This window comes from Parasteatoda tepidariorum, chromosome 6, assembly GCF_043381705.1.
Source record: "Parasteatoda tepidariorum isolate YZ-2023 chromosome 6, CAS_Ptep_4.0, whole genome shotgun sequence".
Taxonomy (NCBI): Eukaryota; Metazoa; Arthropoda; class Arachnida; order Araneae; family Theridiidae; genus Parasteatoda; species Parasteatoda tepidariorum.
Genome location: NC_092209.1, coordinates 10,646,705 through 10,665,211, shown reverse-complemented (window position 1 = coordinate 10,665,211; position 18,507 = coordinate 10,646,705). Strand labels below are relative to the sequence as shown.

Below are 18,507 nucleotides of genomic sequence, written 5' to 3'. Positions count from 1 at the left end.
GGCCTATATATATATATATATATATATATATATAAGAAAAAGCTCTCCTTATTACTTATAACAAAGAATTTCGGTTCATGCGCATAGCTGGTTCACTTTTTAAGTAGTCTGCGCAGACTACTTATAAAAAAAAAACGTGTGGAGGTTTTTTGGTGTAGGAGGCGATGGCCAAACAGATTGAAGAAAAGAACCCAAAGAGAATTAGTCTATAAAAAGACGTGAATTATAAAAAGTAGTATCAATTTATTCAACAATGAAGATTTTACCTTATCAATACTGCAATCATAATAATTATTTATGTTTCTTGTGTAACACCTCTTCATGGAGAGTGACTTCTATTTGGCTTTTAAAGTGAAATTTTGAGAGAAATTTGAGTTTGAAGTTTGTGTAAATATATATGTTGACGTTAATAAATTGGCAAAAGTAATTAATTTAATACTTTGTCTTGTAAATACTCAAGATATTCAAACATTAATAATATTTATAAGAACTATTTAAGTAGCTAACTCTATCTTCTTGTCTAATTCCTTTTTATTAAGAAATTAATGCCACATATAATGCATACAATGTATATAGAAATATTTCCAAATAATATTATATTTATTTTAATAATCAATAATATTAATATTATTTCCAAAAACTTAAGGATGTAAGAAAAGGATATAACATATTGATTATTTACAGGTGTAATATTATTTCTAATATTATTTGTTCTATGCAATTTTTAGTTACAATGGAGTAATTATCTCACAATTAATTGTTCACTAAGAAAAATAATTCACAGCCACTACATGTTTTCGAGCCGTTACTCATTTTCAGGGCCGTTACTCATTGCGATAGCTAACCATCATATTTTGAGGGTCAAGTATCAAAATCCTCCCCAAAAAATTTTTAAATTATTTATTATACTTTATTATATAAATTTTACTTCTTATTTACGACTCAGAGAAAGAACATTTTTTGTGAATCATTTAATAACTTAAAATGTCCGCTGTATTTCTTAATTAAGTAGCATGCTCAAGGACCCCAACATTAAATCCTAGTTAGTGATAATCTGATTAATCAATCCAAACTATTTAAAATGTTCACTCTTTTACTCACTTTATGTCTCCTTTTTAGCTCAAAATTATGCATAACTTTCCATCTTAGCTGCATTATTTTCACCTTTAATAACAACATCATTCAAGGATTCCGATATTGTTCAAAAATATGGGAAAGGAGTGAGGCATATTTAAATACATATTTTAATAGGAATATTCCTTTTTCGAGATTTTTCAACCGTGTGACATTTTTTTCTATCTTTTACTGTTCTTGACATCTTTCAGTGTGTTTCTTTCATCAAATTCTATTGTTTGACACTAGATAGTCTTTTTCGATATTAATGGCAAAAAAGTTTTATCTCATCACTGCGTAATTATCTGATTTTATTTTGTTTTAAGATCAATAAAATAGATTGTGCTGATTTCGAAAGCTAACAATATTTTTAATCTCCGTAACATATGAGGAAAATAAAAAGTTAATTAAACTTAAACAGTAAGTATTAGTTATATATTTATTGCTTTTAATCTTTGTTTAATTTTTGAGGTTATTTGCAATATTAAATTTTAATATGTATATCTTTCGAAAATATATTGTATGTTACGATGCAATTTTCATTTTATATGCATTCATATTAAATTATTTGTTATGATTCGGGAGTCGGTTGGGTATATATCAATAATGCTAAAACTTAACTTTTTTCAATGTACTTTTGCTAAGAAACTACTAATAATATCGCTTTGAAATGTTTTGGATCTTTTTGAGACTACATCAATAATATGCTGTGATAATTTTTTAGCGGTAACAGGAATATTTTTTGAGTTATGGAATTTTTTTGAGGAAACTTTTTAAGAAATTAAAACTTTTCAGTTCGTAATTTTTTTAAAAATTTCTGACTAAGACATGTATTAACAGTTATCACAGTGTAACCATGTATACGTCAATATTCAGTGAAAAAAAAACTGAAACAATATCTTGTTTAGATGCTGAGAAAATGTTCATCGAAAAAGGTCAGTTTCAGCATTATTGGCCAACCGACTCCCCTTAATACCTATGAAAAGTGTAAAATTGTGACAATTTCGCACTTATTCCCCAAGTTAGGTGGAAAAAAAAGGTTATTTCGCACAAGTAGTTACCCAAAAAAAGTCCAAAAAGGAGATAATTTTGAGCACTAAGTCATTTCCTATGTAAAATGTAAAAACGAGATAATTTCGTACAAGTTATTATGCAAGTAAGTTCTAAAGTTGAGATAATTTCGCATCAAGATTATATAATTTTACGGTGATTACTTATTTTGCAGACTGACATAATTAACTTCTTTTATGATTTATGAACCACCTTGTAATATAAGTTAGATAATAATGTAAANATTCAAACTCACTTCAAGAAAGCTGAAGTTATTGAAAAATGGAAACCTAAATTAAAAGTGGTAAAACGTGGTGGTAAGTATACTTACCACGGCCTTCAAAAGGGTTAAGTTGTTTTTTTAGTTTATTATATTTATTTTAAGTGATTTTTTTCACCACTGCAAATCAAAATTCCAAGTTTGACTTGATCAAGTATCATATGATATGTAGTTTTATAACAGTTACGTTGTGGTGATACTTCTAAAGAGTAGGCGTAATTATCCACATTCACAACTTTTACTATTTAATTCGCTACCAATTTATTAAAACCTTTCCAAAAAGCCGAGCAAATGGTAGAAAATGGTAGAAATTAGAAAGTACATTCAGACCCCAATTTAACCAGCCAATATTTTTACCCCAATTTAACACCAAGTTATCGACAATTATTTAACCTAAAATTAACGAACCAGTTCAAATTTTTTGTTGTGTAATGATTTTTTGTATTTCCGATTGACATGAAGATAAAAACCCTTATTTATGAATAATAAATCGCGAATTAACGAATAATTTTAACAGCCTGAAAAAATCAGCTTTTTTTATACAATCTTTTCATTTTTTTGAATACTTGAAATTTGGACATCTTTAGTTGCTCAAATTTAAACTTTCAAGTATTCAACGTCGAGTATTTCTTCTCAAAAAGCAACAGTGTGCCACCATCTACAGATCTTGGTGTCATTCGCTCCTTAAGAAGCTAATTAGAGAAGCAGCTTATAAGAAAAATTAAATGGTCTCTGAACGAAAATTCAGAAAAAAACATAGAAAGCCAACGTTTCGGATGCTCTATAGATATTTTTAAAAGAATTTTAAGGCTCAAATTTCAAAAAATACATTTTAAAATGCTTTTAGTTAATTCTATTTCTTGGCTCGGAGCTGCATTCGCAATCCCCTCCACAGTTTTACTCATGCATAAGAACAGTGCAGAGAGCAAACCAATACCACACGAGGACCAAAACAGCACACCCTCGGTCCCATCGCAGGCTGATCAAAGTGGGTACCCACTTTCACACTGACATCAGCCAGTGATGCTTGTCTTTGGTGATCTGCTTTGAACCATGTCTTAACGATCAGTCCACTGCGAGACTAATTGTCATAAATGAAAATAAGACTTTCTTGAGAATTAGTGTAAAGAAACTGATATTGCAACTCCTAAATAATTTTTTTTAAAAATATTTTGCAGTTTGTGCTTAGAATAGTTCAGTTTAAAGATAATTAAACTTCTAATTAAACTGAATTCAAATCTGAATTTAAACTAATTTGTTATTTTTGTTGCTAAGCCTAAAACGAAAGCCTATATTTTTTCTTTCTTTGTAAATTTATGTTGTTTAGAATTTTATTAAGAATATTTTTACATATTTTATTTATATTTTATTGTTTATATTTTATTATTTATATTTTATTATTTATATTTTATTATTTATATTTTATTATTTATATTTTATGTTGTTTAGAATATTTTATTTATAATGACGCATTTAGATTTTCAAATAAGTAATATTTGAGCGTTATTGTATAGCTATGACAACCATAAAAAAAACAACAGTATCAGTTTAAGATAAAGGTCTAAAACATTTTTATCGCTGATTTGCTTGCGTGCTTTGAATAAAAATCAATCAGGTCAGCAAATTTTCTTCTAAAATAAAAGTAAATAATAAAGTGCTCCTGCAATATTGGCATAGGCAAAAATATTGTACTTGTATAATTTTGACCTACATTTAAATTTATTTTAGAGCTTTAAATGTAAATTTAAGCGTTAAAATCATAAAAAATTAGATCATTTGTATATTAGTCATTGTAACGAAATATATTACAGATTGAAACAACGTAAAGGAATTCACAACAACGTTCACTGAAAACTTTTTTTTACAAATTTGTTATTCTTCTAATTTCAGAAGTCTAAATTCTAAGCGTAAATCCTATTGCTGTCATTAAGAGTATTTTATGAAAAATGTATTAAAACAGGACACACTATTCACGATATAAAATTAACTCTTATCTATTTCAATTATTTTTTAGCTACATGGGGGGGAAATTTTTTGTTGTATATACTCAAGTACTTAATCTCAACTACTTAGGGTGCAGGAATTTTGAATATCAAACTAGTTTTGTTCCGAAAGCTACAGATTGTTTTCGAATCGTTATGGTTAGTTTAGTTTTTTTCCCTGAAAGTAAAGTTCGCAAAAAAAAAAGGAAAAGAAAATATGGACCTCCCTTAATAACTTTTTATCTAATGATCGGATCTTCACGTTCAAGGACTCAATCTTAATGGCTCAAAAAAGTATCCTCAAATATGCTAATTAATAAGTGTAGACGATATTTTAAGTGACAAAATCAGACACAAAAACGTACTTTCTCAGAATGAGCATGCCTTTTTTTGAAGGATTCTAATTTCTGACCCCTAAAATTATAGGGGGTAGCCGCAATCTGGGAAATATGGTCCCCATAGTTTAGTCAAGACAGCGATCCAAAGTTTAGACCACTTAATGATAATTTTCTTTTTGGTTCTTCATTATAACTCGAAAACATTTTAGGCGAACTGAAAAAATATTTTGCACGTAATTATGAAATTCGCTTATCCAAAGATAATTCCATGCAAACAATAACATTTATTAAATATTTATTACTTTTTACTATTGCTTTTAATAATGACCAAAAAATTTTGAATTGTAAAGTATGAAATTTTTTGCATCATTTTAAAGAACATATTTTTACATGACAAAATGCACAATTTGAGTAAAATTGCTTGAACAGTTTATGAGAAATCGAATTTTAAACATCTGACTTTTTTGAAATTTAATTTTTCTTGAACTATTCAACCGACTTTGCTCAAATTTTGTATTTTATCGTGTAAATTTATTTTCTTTTAAATTATGCAAAAACATTTCCTACTTAACAATTCAAAATATTTACGACTTTTAAATAAAAAATTACAAGTAATAAATATCTTCTAGAACTCGAGATATAGCGAAATACGCAAAAATTAAAATTAACATTACGAGGTCCAAACTTTGGAGCGCTCTCCTGACTAAACTATTGGGACCATATTTCCCAAATTGCGGCTATCTCCTATCTTTCGAGGGTCAGAAATCCGATTCCATTAAAAATAGATATGTTTATTTAAAGAAAGTACGTTTTTGTTCTTGATTTCGTAACCTAAAATATCGGCTTTACTTATTAATTATCATATCTGAGGTCTCCACCTGGAGCCATAAAGATTGAGTCCTTGAACGGGAAGATCCAATCATTAGATCAAAAGTTATTCACGATGCTTTGTTGCTTTTTTTTGGTGCACTGTGTAAGCTTATAAATGATGTATAGTATTATATGCATACATATACACTTGTTTTCTTCTTTCAAAATAACACTCAAAACAAAAAGAACATGTGACGATAGCATCAAAAACTAAAATGCATTATTGCTTTTTTTGTCTACCACTCCCTACGTGGCAGAAAAGTAGAGGCACTTAGCATCGAAATAATATTCTGGTAAGGAATATATTATGAAATTACATAAAAATTGCAACTTGTGGAGAGAAATCGATTGCAGATTTGAAAATTCAGCGACGATATCAAAATCCTATGCAACAGTTCCGTTAAAAAATCTTACGAAACAAAACAAAAGTTTTCGTTTGCAATTAATTAATTGTTTGAAAAGAAATAATTTAAATGATTGTTATAATATTTACAAGAGAATATTTTTGTTTACAGAATTATAAACACTTGTCAAAATAGTCATTATTTTGCTGTAGGACATTTAACTAACTGGATTCGGAGTCGAACAAATTTTTAAAGCTATAACTCCTTGCTTTCTAAAATTGAATAAAATTTAAGGGGAAGAGTAAATACGGTCTATAAAAAGCTTTGAAAAAAATTATATCAATTCTTTTTTTAAACTTTCTTTTTAAAAATAGCGAAACATCTTTTTCATAATTCTGTAGATTTATTAGAAAATGCCTAGCATACTTGTGAATACAAATTTATTAAATTACATCTTTTTTTATCTTTAACTTTTCTTAAAATACTTAAGGGATCATACGAACCATGCTCTCTTCTGTAATAATAATAACATATTATTTCGTATGACGACCAAGTTTATGAAGAACATATAAATCCGGATCAAAGTTAAGATAGCTGCAATTGAGTTAACTGACCACTGAATTAGATTCATCTTGTCTTTGATGCCGCTGCAGTAGTTGCTGTATTCTTGACACTGTCGTATGTGTTCACTTTGCTGGACAGTTTTTTACTCTGTTTGTAGCAACCCATTTATAAAATCAATACTTCTAGTATATTTTCAAGAATACTTTCAGAATACTTTAGTTGACGAGATAGCCTGATTGGTAGGCCGTTGGATCCATGTCCAAGAGTCGTGAGTTCAATCCCCGCCGGCAGAAGACTTCCCTTGCAGTAAATGGTGACTGATGCACTTTAAAACTGTTGGGTAACAAAGTCCTCCATGTTCCCATAACAAATCATATCTCCGGGGAGGGGTATCTGAAGTGGAGATTGATCGCTCTCTGGTTCAGGCGAAAATTACTATCTGTGGATGAATGAATGGATGTATGAATGGTTCCGTCCTATAAGCGGGCTGTGACGTGTCTTAACGATGAATGGCGCTACTGAAAAACAAAAAACGCATTCTCTGCCTAATTCTTTCAGTTTCACCCAGCAGGTTTGCTGGAATTGGAAAGTGTCATTAGAAACAACAACAGCACAACAGAATACTTTTAATTGTTTTCTATCAATTAATCTAATCTACTTTGCAGTGATTCCTGCCAGATTTGTGCTCACACTCTTGGGCTTTCTCGGTTACATCAGTTTGTACGCCATGCGAGTGAACCTAAATGTAGCAATAGTAGCCATGGTGGGAAAACAACATCACTCTGAAAATGGAACCAATGCAACAATAACATGTGCTGAACTCATTGTTTATAAAAATGAAACGAATGAAAATTATACTCAGGTAAGTTGTCTTATGTCACGATCGTTGTAAAATTGCTCGTAAAAATGATTTCCTTTTAAAAAAACAAAAGGATTTTAAAAGTGATATTTTGATGATATCTGTAATAAGTCTAAAGAAAGATTGCTCTCCCTGATTAAGAATTAACATTTAAATTCCTAGCAGGAGTTTATATGTTAATGTTAATATGTTATGCAGGAGTAATTTAAAAAAAACTCTTTATGCCTAAAACTTATTTGTGGAAAATGCTGACACATTTCAGTTATTTTTATTTCAAATCGTGTACTACTTTCTACAATGGTATGAAATTGTTTCATGATGTAGTAATTATTCTTAAAATTTTTATGTATTAATGATAATACAATTAAAAATACTGTATAATATTACAAATTTTAAAAATAACCTTTTCCAACTCTTTATAAAGATATTTGAACTGGAAATCAAATAATTACGCTCATTTTCTTTTTGCTGTCAAAATGACCACAACAGTCATCCTAGTTTTAAACTGTGGTAAATGTACTTAATACAGATAATTTTTAGATTTAACATTAATTAAAAAATCACACCGTTCCTACCACTATTTCATTTTTAGTAAGATTCAGTGATCATTATATTTCAAATACTTAATGCATACCTGCCAACTTTTACTCTTTCTGAGAATGGATTTTTCAAGTGGTAGTAAAACAGTCACCGAAAAACATTCTTACTCCAAAATATATTTATATTTTGACTCGATAAAATTCCGCTATCCCAGTGATTAGAATACTTTTATATATTCGTTGTAATAATTTATATGTAGTGGTGGCCAAACTCATTTATAATTATTATTATAATTCAAAAAGTCTAATGAATGCATATATATCAATACGTATATGCGTATATTTCGATGCTAAATTTCAATACTCTGCATGAAAGCATGTTACTAGATATTATACAGAACTGAGTCAAAAATGATTAGATACCGCATGGTACAGTTTAAAGATGATACAGTGTCAAAAATGCCAAGTTGCATCATTTAGTAAAAAAAAATGTTTTCCTGTGATATCAAAGTGTCAGTCATTTTTAGCTTAGTATTTTTAATTTTAAATAATTTCCCACCACTACAAAAAAAATTCAAAGTATAATATAAAATCCGAATTTGCAGCCGTAAACCTAAAAATTAAATCCACTGTTCAACAACGGTTATTAAAAGAAAAGTCACAGCTCATAGAAAAGCAGTGAAAACTAGAAAGTGATAGATAATACGTCGCTATCTCTATTTAATTAATGAATATTATTCGTTTTCATCATTATTTGCTAATCAGCTTAGATTCATAAAATAAATGAATTTAAAGCACGACAACAGGGTTCCTGTAGTCCTTGAAAAGTTTTAGCAGTAAAATTATGTTAATACTAGAGGATGTATCTTTTTTTTACAAATAAGTGGTTTAAATCCTGGAATTTTAATGCATATATACTTTCTCAGCAAAACAATTGTCAGTGGTGGTTACACAGAAATTAAAATATCGATGCTTGTATTATTTTTGCTACCGCTTTCAAAACTTTTCAAGAACCTAAGGGAATCCTCGATAAATTCTTTATTTCAAGTTTTTTAACACTATGCGGTCCGCATATATTTAGTGATAAGTTTACCATGTAACCGGTTCCGTGTAACTTGCTCCGCTTTGTAAAATAGTATTTTCTAGTGGTAGCGAAATTTAAGTTACTTTTAGTTTAGTATTTTTCATTATAAGTAATTTTTTCACCACTCAATATCAAAAATTATAAGTATGATATGAAATGCAACGGTAAAGCATCAAACTACTGGTTACTATATTAAAAAGTAGGCGTAAGTATCCTTCTTTAACGAATTTTACTATATAATTTGCTACCACTTTATTAAAACTATTCCAGAAAGCGGAGCAGTTGGCATCCATGTACTCTATTGTCCCTTGACAAAATGTCACATGAATATCAGGTTGCAAAGCGCGACATCTATGTGTTGTCACCGGCCACTAACGTTTGGCTTGGACATGAAACCAACGTGTTGTCACCTGCTGTTATTGTATGGCACCAACATGTAGTCACCGGCAGCTAACGTTTGGTTTTCACGTGACAACACGTTGGTGTCACCGGACATGAAAGTGTTTATATAGAAGTTCCGTTCATGTACCAATACCAGAGATGCCAACTGCTCCGGACATGCCAAAATAAGTAAAAAAAACGGTAAATAACTACAACGTAAATTTTGCAAATATTTTGCAATTTTTGCTTGCTCTTTAAATGGTATTAGCGTGACGTAAGTACTACAAAGTGGTGAATTATATAAGCCTACGAATTATTTAGAAATAATGGTGGATTAAAATCTACTAAATTAAATTTATTAAACCAAGAATCACAAATGATAAACTACCACTTTAAAATATATATTTGCTGTCCGGAGCAAGTTGGCATCTCTGCAACACAGGCTTTCTTTTTTAAATATTTTACGCAGGCTATTTATGAAAGACTGTATGGAAGCTTTCTACTGCTGGAAGCGATGCCTTAGCTCTATTAAGTACTCAATCGTGGGATTACTTCATTAGCTGAAAACAATATTTTTCTATTTCAGACAGGTGAATTTACATGGGATTCCAATATTCAAGGACAAGTAGTCGGATCGTATTTCTATGGATACATAGTAACACAGATTCCTGGTGGTTTATTGGCCGAGAGATACGGTGCTAAATGGATCTATGGGTTCGGGATTCTGATGACGTCTCTCTTGACATTTCTGTCACCCATAGCAGCAAGATGGAATGTATGGTCATTGGTTGCACTTCGAGTAGCTATGGGATTAGCTGGGGTAAGTTACAATATAAATTTTTAATTTCTTGGAAGTATCCCTGATTGTATATGTAAAAGAGCTGAATAAAAGAAAGTGCTAAATCATATTTGAGAAAAAGACTAACGGTTATGTGTATGGAATATAGCTTTTTTTTTCTATTTACGGTAATTAAAAATGTATGTATTTCGTTTACGAGCATTATAACTCTTCGAGTACCTATGGGAGTAGGGTAGGGTAAGTCACAACGCGAATTTTAAATTTGTTGGATTTGCTAGAAGTGTCTCGGATTGTATATGTCAGAGAGCTGAATTGAAAAATGTATCATATGATATTTTGAGAAATAGACTATAGGTAATAGGTATGGAACATAGATTTATAATAGAAGTATAAAATTATTGTATAATTTAATCATTTGCAAATCTATTACTTCTTTATTTTTTAATAGATTGTACAAATTTGCTGGAGTCAGATTATTCTGACCTTGTATACATGCATTTAAATATTCTTTCTCTGAAGTGGTGGGCAGTATTATTTAAATAAAATTTATTAAAATATTATGCAATATCACCAGGGATGACAACTGCTCCGCTTTTCGGAATAGTTTCAATAAAGTGGTAGCAAATTATATAATAAAATTCGTTAAAGAAGGATAGTTACGCTTACTTTTTAATAGAGCAACCAGTAGGTGGATGCTTTAACGTTGCGTTTTATATAATACTTATAATTTTTGATATTTAGTAGTGAAAAAAATGACTTAAAATTAAAAATACTAAACTCAAAGTAACTTAAATTTCGCTACCACTAGAAAATACTGTTTTACAAGCGGAGCAAGTTGGCTTCTCCATCTCCGCTGAAATTAGAAAGACTATTTTCTGAAACTATGCTGATTCCTTAAGAGTTGTTGGGTAATTCATTGCACACAAGTTGCCTGTACTTCCTCCCCTTACAATTTTGTTGCCTTCGATCTGAAGTTGAGTGGGCTTCAGGGCACTAATGGGGATCAAACCTTATTTATTCGGTTAACACGAGAGCCTTAACATATATATATATATATAGGGCTTTCTCGGTTACATCAGNTTCAAAATGAAGATAAAACTGAGGAAAATTACAGACATATGAAAAAAGGGGGAAAAGAAAAATAATAATAAAAAAATAACATGTAACATCCATGTGCCAAATTCATTACGGGCAAATCCGTGGCTAAAATTATCTACTAAAAATATTTTTCTTTATTAATTTATATCATTTTTCCATGTGCAAATCCATTTCGGGCAAATCCGTGAGTAAAATTATTTACTAATAAATTTCTTTGTTAATTTATAAAACTTTTCCATTTACAAATCCATTTCGGGCAAATCTTTGACTGAAATTATTTCCTAAAAAGATTTCTTTGTTAATTTATGTAATTTTTCCCTGTGCAAATCCATTTCGGGCAAATTCGTGGCTAAAATTATGTGCAAAACAGGCAATTCATGTTTCTCTTTTCTATTATATATTTTTTTCGTAAATAAATATTTAGTTTCTAAAATTATTTAAGGTCAACTTCTTTAAATTATCCAGTATAATATTATCTTGCGCACATCCATTTTTGGGCCCATCCTTGGTAACTAACAAATCAAACGCACTTCAGTAATGCAGTAAGAACGCCACTTTAAAACAAAACTCCTCCAGTTACGCTCAATTTGCGCTTTTGTTTCCATATTTTGCAATCTGGTAATCTTGTTACGAAAATATTTTAAATCATTCTTGAAACATTTCCCGTTCATGTAAGTACATTTGAATTCGCTACTTGCTTTATAGATTATGTTTTATTCTGCTTTTTCTTTTTCTTTAATTTTGTTTTCTGTTTCTACGTGTTATTTTTACTTATTGTGTTCTATTTTATTTGTTGCAATTTTTGAAAAAAAAAATTGTGTGCTCCTCACACTATTGTATTGATATATTTTGCTTTAGCTATATTGATACAATATCAGAAAGCACCCTTTTTTTGCGGATATAATCGTGTAGGCTGATAAAAAGATTATATCTTTTATTTTTCGGATTTTTTAAGAAAAATTTATCCTTTTTTCCCCAGTTGTTTGTTATTTTTTATTATTATTTTTCCTTCCCCCCCTTTTCCATATATCTGTAATTTTCCTTTGTTTTATCTTCATTTCGAACTTATACAGGGTGTTTCAGTTAAACGTTTCAGAACTCCTAAGAGGGGTAAGGTGCATCCTGACGACTCAAAATCATATAGCAATGTGGGGTCGAAAATGCTTTCCTGAAGCGGTGATGTACACAGAAGCACCATAAAGAAAAGAGACCGTAAGTGAAAAATCGTTTTAATAATACATTGAAAAAAGCATAAGGTACGTGGGTCAAACTTAGTGTTCGAAGTTTTTGCCACCGGCTACAATGTTCACCTCACATCTCCGGTGCATTCTGCAATACTCCAGGCATATCTCGAATTTCTCCGGCAGCTACTGCGATTCTTGCAACCAGATCCTCAGCATTGTCAACAGGGGTGTCATTAACCAGTGTTTTCATATGACCCCAGAAATAAAAATCAAGACATGATAGGTCGGGTGACCGAGGAGGCCAACGCACTGGAAAGCTCGGAACTTTCGTACAACGCCATCTACCGTGTCTGGAAAGCATTTCCGACCCCGCATTGCTATATGATTTCGAGTCGTCAGGATGCACTCTACCCCTCTTAGGAGTTCTAAAACGTTTAACTGAGACACCCTGTGTATATATATATATATATATATATGATAATTCATTAAATCTACAATAATATACGATTAACTCAATGATTTTATATAGCAAATATAGCAATTATAACAAATCGATAAACTCTTTCACAATTTGATAAAAAACAATGGATACCCAACTAAAGTGATAAAATNTATATAAATATATATATATATGTATTGATATTTTAAGATATAATTATTTTATGATTGTTTATTATAATATATATATATATATAAACATAATATTTTGTTTTTCCACTTTTTAAAGGGCGTATCCTTTCCAGCGATGAATGTTATGATTGGCAAATGGGTGCCGAAGACAGAACGAAGCAGAATATCTACGACCATGAATATGGGGGTGATGATTGGCACTCTTTTGACAAACATAGTCACAGGACAATTAAGCGAGGGGTCATTTTTGGGAGGATGGCCCTCTGTATTTTATGTTTCTGGTAAGTCATGTTAATTATTAACATATGCGCAGACAACTTCCTACAACTACGGAATTTCCGTAATTTTTGAAGACTTTTTTTTCTTTGTGGTTGCAAATGTAGTGTATTAATATTATATATATAATAATAATGAAATAAATAAGAACTAAAAGACTTTTATTCACTACTATATACTTTTAAACAGTAAGTGGGCAAAATTATGGAAACACTTCTACATAAACTTTATGTAAACTATATTTTTAAGCAGCAAATGTATTAGAATATTTCATATAACAAAACTGTTGGCATAATTTGAAACAAAAAGCTTGAAGCTTTTTAAAATAATGGTGTCGTTTTTTTTAAATGGTACCAAAATGTAAAGTTTGGATATCCCAAATTATGGACAGGGAGTTTATAATTTCGTTCCCGTTTTAATACAAGCAATTTTGAAATCATAAATTCAATAGGATCTAAATGTTTATAGTAGAATGCTTTTTTTAACATAAATGCATTGAAAATTTTAAGTAGTTTTTAACTTCTTACTCTCATTTCTGTTGATGCAAATTTTCAATAGGTAAAAAAGACTCCCTTTCTAAAAGATTTAAGCAAGATTTTTTGTATTGCGTCAATAGATTTGCCATACAAAATAAATACAAAAACATTTGTTGCCATACAAAAACATTTGCTACTAAAGGCAAGAATTTTTACACATCGAGTAAGAAGAAGTGTCTCCTTAAACTTGTCCAACTTCGGCATATGAAACGGCAGAAGGTCATATGATTTTGAACTTAGGTCCGGAAAATGGTTTAAGAAAAATTCGAATTGTTGCAAATATTTGTGCTTCAGTACATTGCCATTGGAAATATTTCGTATAAGTGCCAAAAGATGGAAGGCGACATTCATGTTTGCATATATATATATATATATATATATGCAAACATGGATGTCGCTTCCTAGTCAAAAAATTCACAACACACAAGCAATTAGACAAATACCTCAGAAGCAATTTAAAATTAAAAATTTATTGAGCCTTGATGTATATTAAAAATAACTTAAATTATGTTCAAAAGTATTGAAAATCAATTGGATTTTTTTTCTTTCCATTTGGATGGTATTATTATTAGAATACAGACACGTTATATCTATATATACAATTTTTATTTTTTAGAAAAAAACTTGATATACTATATGAATTTTGACCTGTATTTCACGTAAGTAACTTTAATAAATAAATTAGAGGCTTGATAATATTCTTTAAGAATACTAAGAGTTTCCATCGTTACAATTTTTTATAATGCAATACTACAGAACCTTAACCAGGAAGTGTGAAGAGTACAGGAAATGTGTACAAGTTTTAAAAAAAAGAACGGGAAAAGGATTAATCCTTTATCACTTCCCAGTGTTTCTTTTTATTTAAACATATTGTTTTTTTTCTTCCTGTTTCTTCCCTATCTGTTATTTCCCTTTATTCTTGTTAATTTTTCTCTTTTAGGTTTACTAGGGAGTGTATGGTTTGTTCTATGGGCTCTATTAATTCATGAAAAGCCTGAAGATCACCCCCGTATCTCAAAACAAGAACTTATATATATTCAAGATGGTATCGATAACGCCAAAAAGAAAGTAAGTTTAAAAAAATTTATATTTTTAATTTCATTTCGTAGCAATTTATAAACAAATACAAATTTAAAATCTCAATATCAACGGGCGGGAATGGCCACAGACGGCCATTTCTACTACAACGAACGAACGAAATCCCAATATCTTACTTTCAGAAACTCAAACTAAAAAACTTTTAATCTTTTAATATTTGTTTCTTGATACTAAAAATTAGATTTCAAATTATTCAACTACAGCAAAATTTATATGATTTGCCTTAAAAACTTTGGGTCAGCAATCTTTGCCGAGTTTGAGACGCAGATACTAGTTTTACAACCACTCTTCAGTTGTTGTTGTTGTTGTCGTTGGTCATTTAGGCGTAGTGGGTGTGATTGTTCTTTTACCAGTTTCGCCATGTATCGCCAAGAATTCGACTTCTGTCACGCCCATACTCAACACCCGTTTATAGGGCGGACCCATTCATACATCCATTCATATACGAATCGTAATTTTGACCTGAACCGGAGAACGATCAACCTGCCATTCCGAACCCCCCGAGGTATAATTTGCCGTGGGAAAAAATAGAGGACTGTTTGACCCAACAGATTTAACGTGCTCCGGTCTCCATTTTCTACACGGGAAGTTTTCTGAAGGCTGGATTCGAACTCGTGAACGTGAGACCAGTGTCCAGCCAACTAGGCTATCCTGGTCAACCACTCTTCTCCAAGATACAGATATTGATCAATCATAATTTCGCAACTCTTAAGACCTCTCTCGCAACCCTTTAAATGTTGTCTTTAAATGTGAAAACAACCGTCAAAAGGAAAGTATTGCATAATTGCCAACACCTAGTGGATATTTCCTCCTTTTACCTTCCACTTCAGCATCAGAAAAATGCAGAGCTTCATTTCAGATACAAATATAAATGTTTATTTTTAACATGTTATGGTACAGAGTAATTATCTTGTTTCTGTGTAATAAATCTTAATAATGAAACACTTAGGCTACTATTATTTATTTATATTTTGGAAAACAGGAAGCGTTCATTTGAAAGTACGCGAAGCATAAATGGTTTAAGTGAGCTCTCAACAACAGTTTACCAAATAAGAGGGCGCACTTCTACGGCATTAATCTTAAGGGTTAAACATAGAATTTTAAAATTGTGATTATATCTTTATTTTTAATTTTTGTTGATCTTTATTCAGCAACGTGCTACTAAGAGACATGTATTACTCTTTGAAGCAGTTGGGACTCCAATGTTTCTTTTGTATATTTTTTTTCTAACGCTCTAAATGCTATTTAAAATAAAATTTTGGTAATTTTGGTGTTATAAAACGCAGTATTATAGTAACTGGAAAAAAATATTAGTATATCAGAATTATATTTCTACTAAGAAATCAAATGCCAAATGAAAACTAATATTAATTTTTTATTCATCAATATTTATGTTAATCAATATTTTTTAATTATTGTATTCATCAATATTTTTTAATATTATTATATCAATATTAAAATGTTATCAATGTTTGATTTTGTAAATTATGGAAATTTCAAAAAAATAATAATTATTTCTTTCAGACCTAACTGTAAATAACATAAATGGGTATAATTAATTTAGATCTAACAGTAACTACCTGCAAATTTGAAAAATTATTGTTTGTAATTGAGCCGTATTTAGAAAATTCTGTGTTTAACGCAATGAAAAGTAACTTAGGTTTCATACTGTTATTTCATAACCATAACTTATTCCAACGCTAAATAATGATACAAAATAGTGAAAAAAAATGTTAAAAAATATGTTTAACAAATTTTGCACCAAAGGTTTCATCACTTACCTAAAAAATTTTAAAATTAAATAATTGAATACTTTATTATAGATGCAAACTTGTTAAGTTTTTCAGAAAAATTTTAAGATGTGGAAAATATAATAAGAACTATAGTCTTGATAATTACCTAAAAACTCCCGATTTAGTGAAAACTTAAAAGCTTTGCTATATAACTAAAGATCGAATAAATACAAGTTTTATTTATTGATTTGTTATCATTACTAAAGCAATTTGTTTTCTGAAAAAAGTTTATGATTTATCCCTTTAATGGGTCATTTATTTCTACTAAAGGTAAATTGAAGTATTTTTGGAATTAAAATTGCTTTAAGAACAGTAATTGAAATAAGAAAAAAAAGACTCATTTAGTTTATAAAAATGCCATTTTTTTGTTGGTAAATATGTTTAACATGACCTATTAGGAACTTACTGACTTTTATTTTTCTTTATTTATAAAATAAATTCCTTAAATGCTACAAACTTCAAAAGGAATTATGTATTTTTTAACTTTTATACGTTTTTTAAAAGTGACAAATGGTTACCAATTTTATTCAAACTCACTTCAAGAAAGCTGAAGTTATTGAAAAATGGAAACCTAAATTAAAAGTGGTAAAACGTGGTGGTAAGTATACTTACCACGGCCTTCAAAAGGGTTAATCGACTTATTTATACCAAATTTAAAAAATTATAACGATTACTTAATAGAAAATACAGTGACTGAGATATAATAACAGTCATTGTTACTTTTGAATCAGAGTAGTAGAAGTAACAGTGACAGAGAAGTAGCAGTTTTTCGCACCTCTAGCGTGATGTATATCATATCAAGCAACCAGTCTTTAAAATTATCAAATGTAAATATATATTTAATTATTGTTACTGTACCTACCACCATTGGAAATGGTTAGCAAATACTTCGGTAAAAAAAGTATAAAGCCTTGAATTAAATGAAAAATTTGTTTTAAAAATAGATATAATACATATATTTTTTAATTTAAGGGGGTGGATACTTAATCACATAAATGTGCATAGATCCTTTGCGTATAACATACCTGCCAACTTTTACGCATTTGCCGTAAAATTCCATTTTCATATTTAAAGTGGTAGTAAATATATACTATTTTTTCTTTTATAAACTTAATTTTTAAATGATCTTGATCACCACTATTCTTAAAAAAAACTAAGCACATGTATTAATATGTGTTACTATCATGGTTGTCAATTTAAGTTTTTTCAAATACAACGCATCCATTAGCTTAAAATTGAAATTTTAATTCCATTTTAATACCACTGGGAAAAATGATAAAGGAAGGGATAATATGAGACAGAGTTGGGCAAAAATGTAATCGATTATATTTTTCGATTACAGTAATCAATTATTTTAAATCATGCTTACAAGATAAAATAATTTTAATTACAACTGTAATCGTGATTACAACAAACAATTACAGTAATCAATTAGTTGTAATCGTAAATACATTTTTTATTACAGCTGTAATGAGATTACATAGTCGGTTACAGTAATAAATTACATGTAATCCTGATTATAAATTTCAAAAATTTTGATTACAGCTTTTCGTAAAATATTTTATAAACAGGTAGACACTTAAAAAGGTTGTTAACCCTTTAACGGGCCCTTTATTTCTAGTAAAGGTAAATTAAAGTATTTTTGAAATTGAAATTGTTTTAAGAACAGTAATTGATATATAAAAAAAA

The 18,507-nt window shown here is 29.6% G+C and overlaps 1 protein-coding gene across 1 annotated transcript in view; it reads left to right on the top strand.

The window, feature by feature from the left end:
• Positions 1–1,406: 1,406 nt before the first annotated feature.
• Positions 1,407–18,507, top strand: part of LOC107455761 (putative inorganic phosphate cotransporter) — a gene marked incomplete in the record, with an annotated part of 23,113 nt that continues 6,012 nt past the window's right edge. Inside the window, 5 exon segments of the mRNA XM_043052554.2 lie at positions 1,407–1,533; positions 7,207–7,403; positions 9,991–10,224; positions 13,213–13,396; positions 14,868–14,995. Of these exon segments, the coding sequence (XP_042908488.2) occupies position 1,533; positions 7,207–7,403; positions 9,991–10,224; positions 13,213–13,396; positions 14,868–14,995 (744 nt within the window).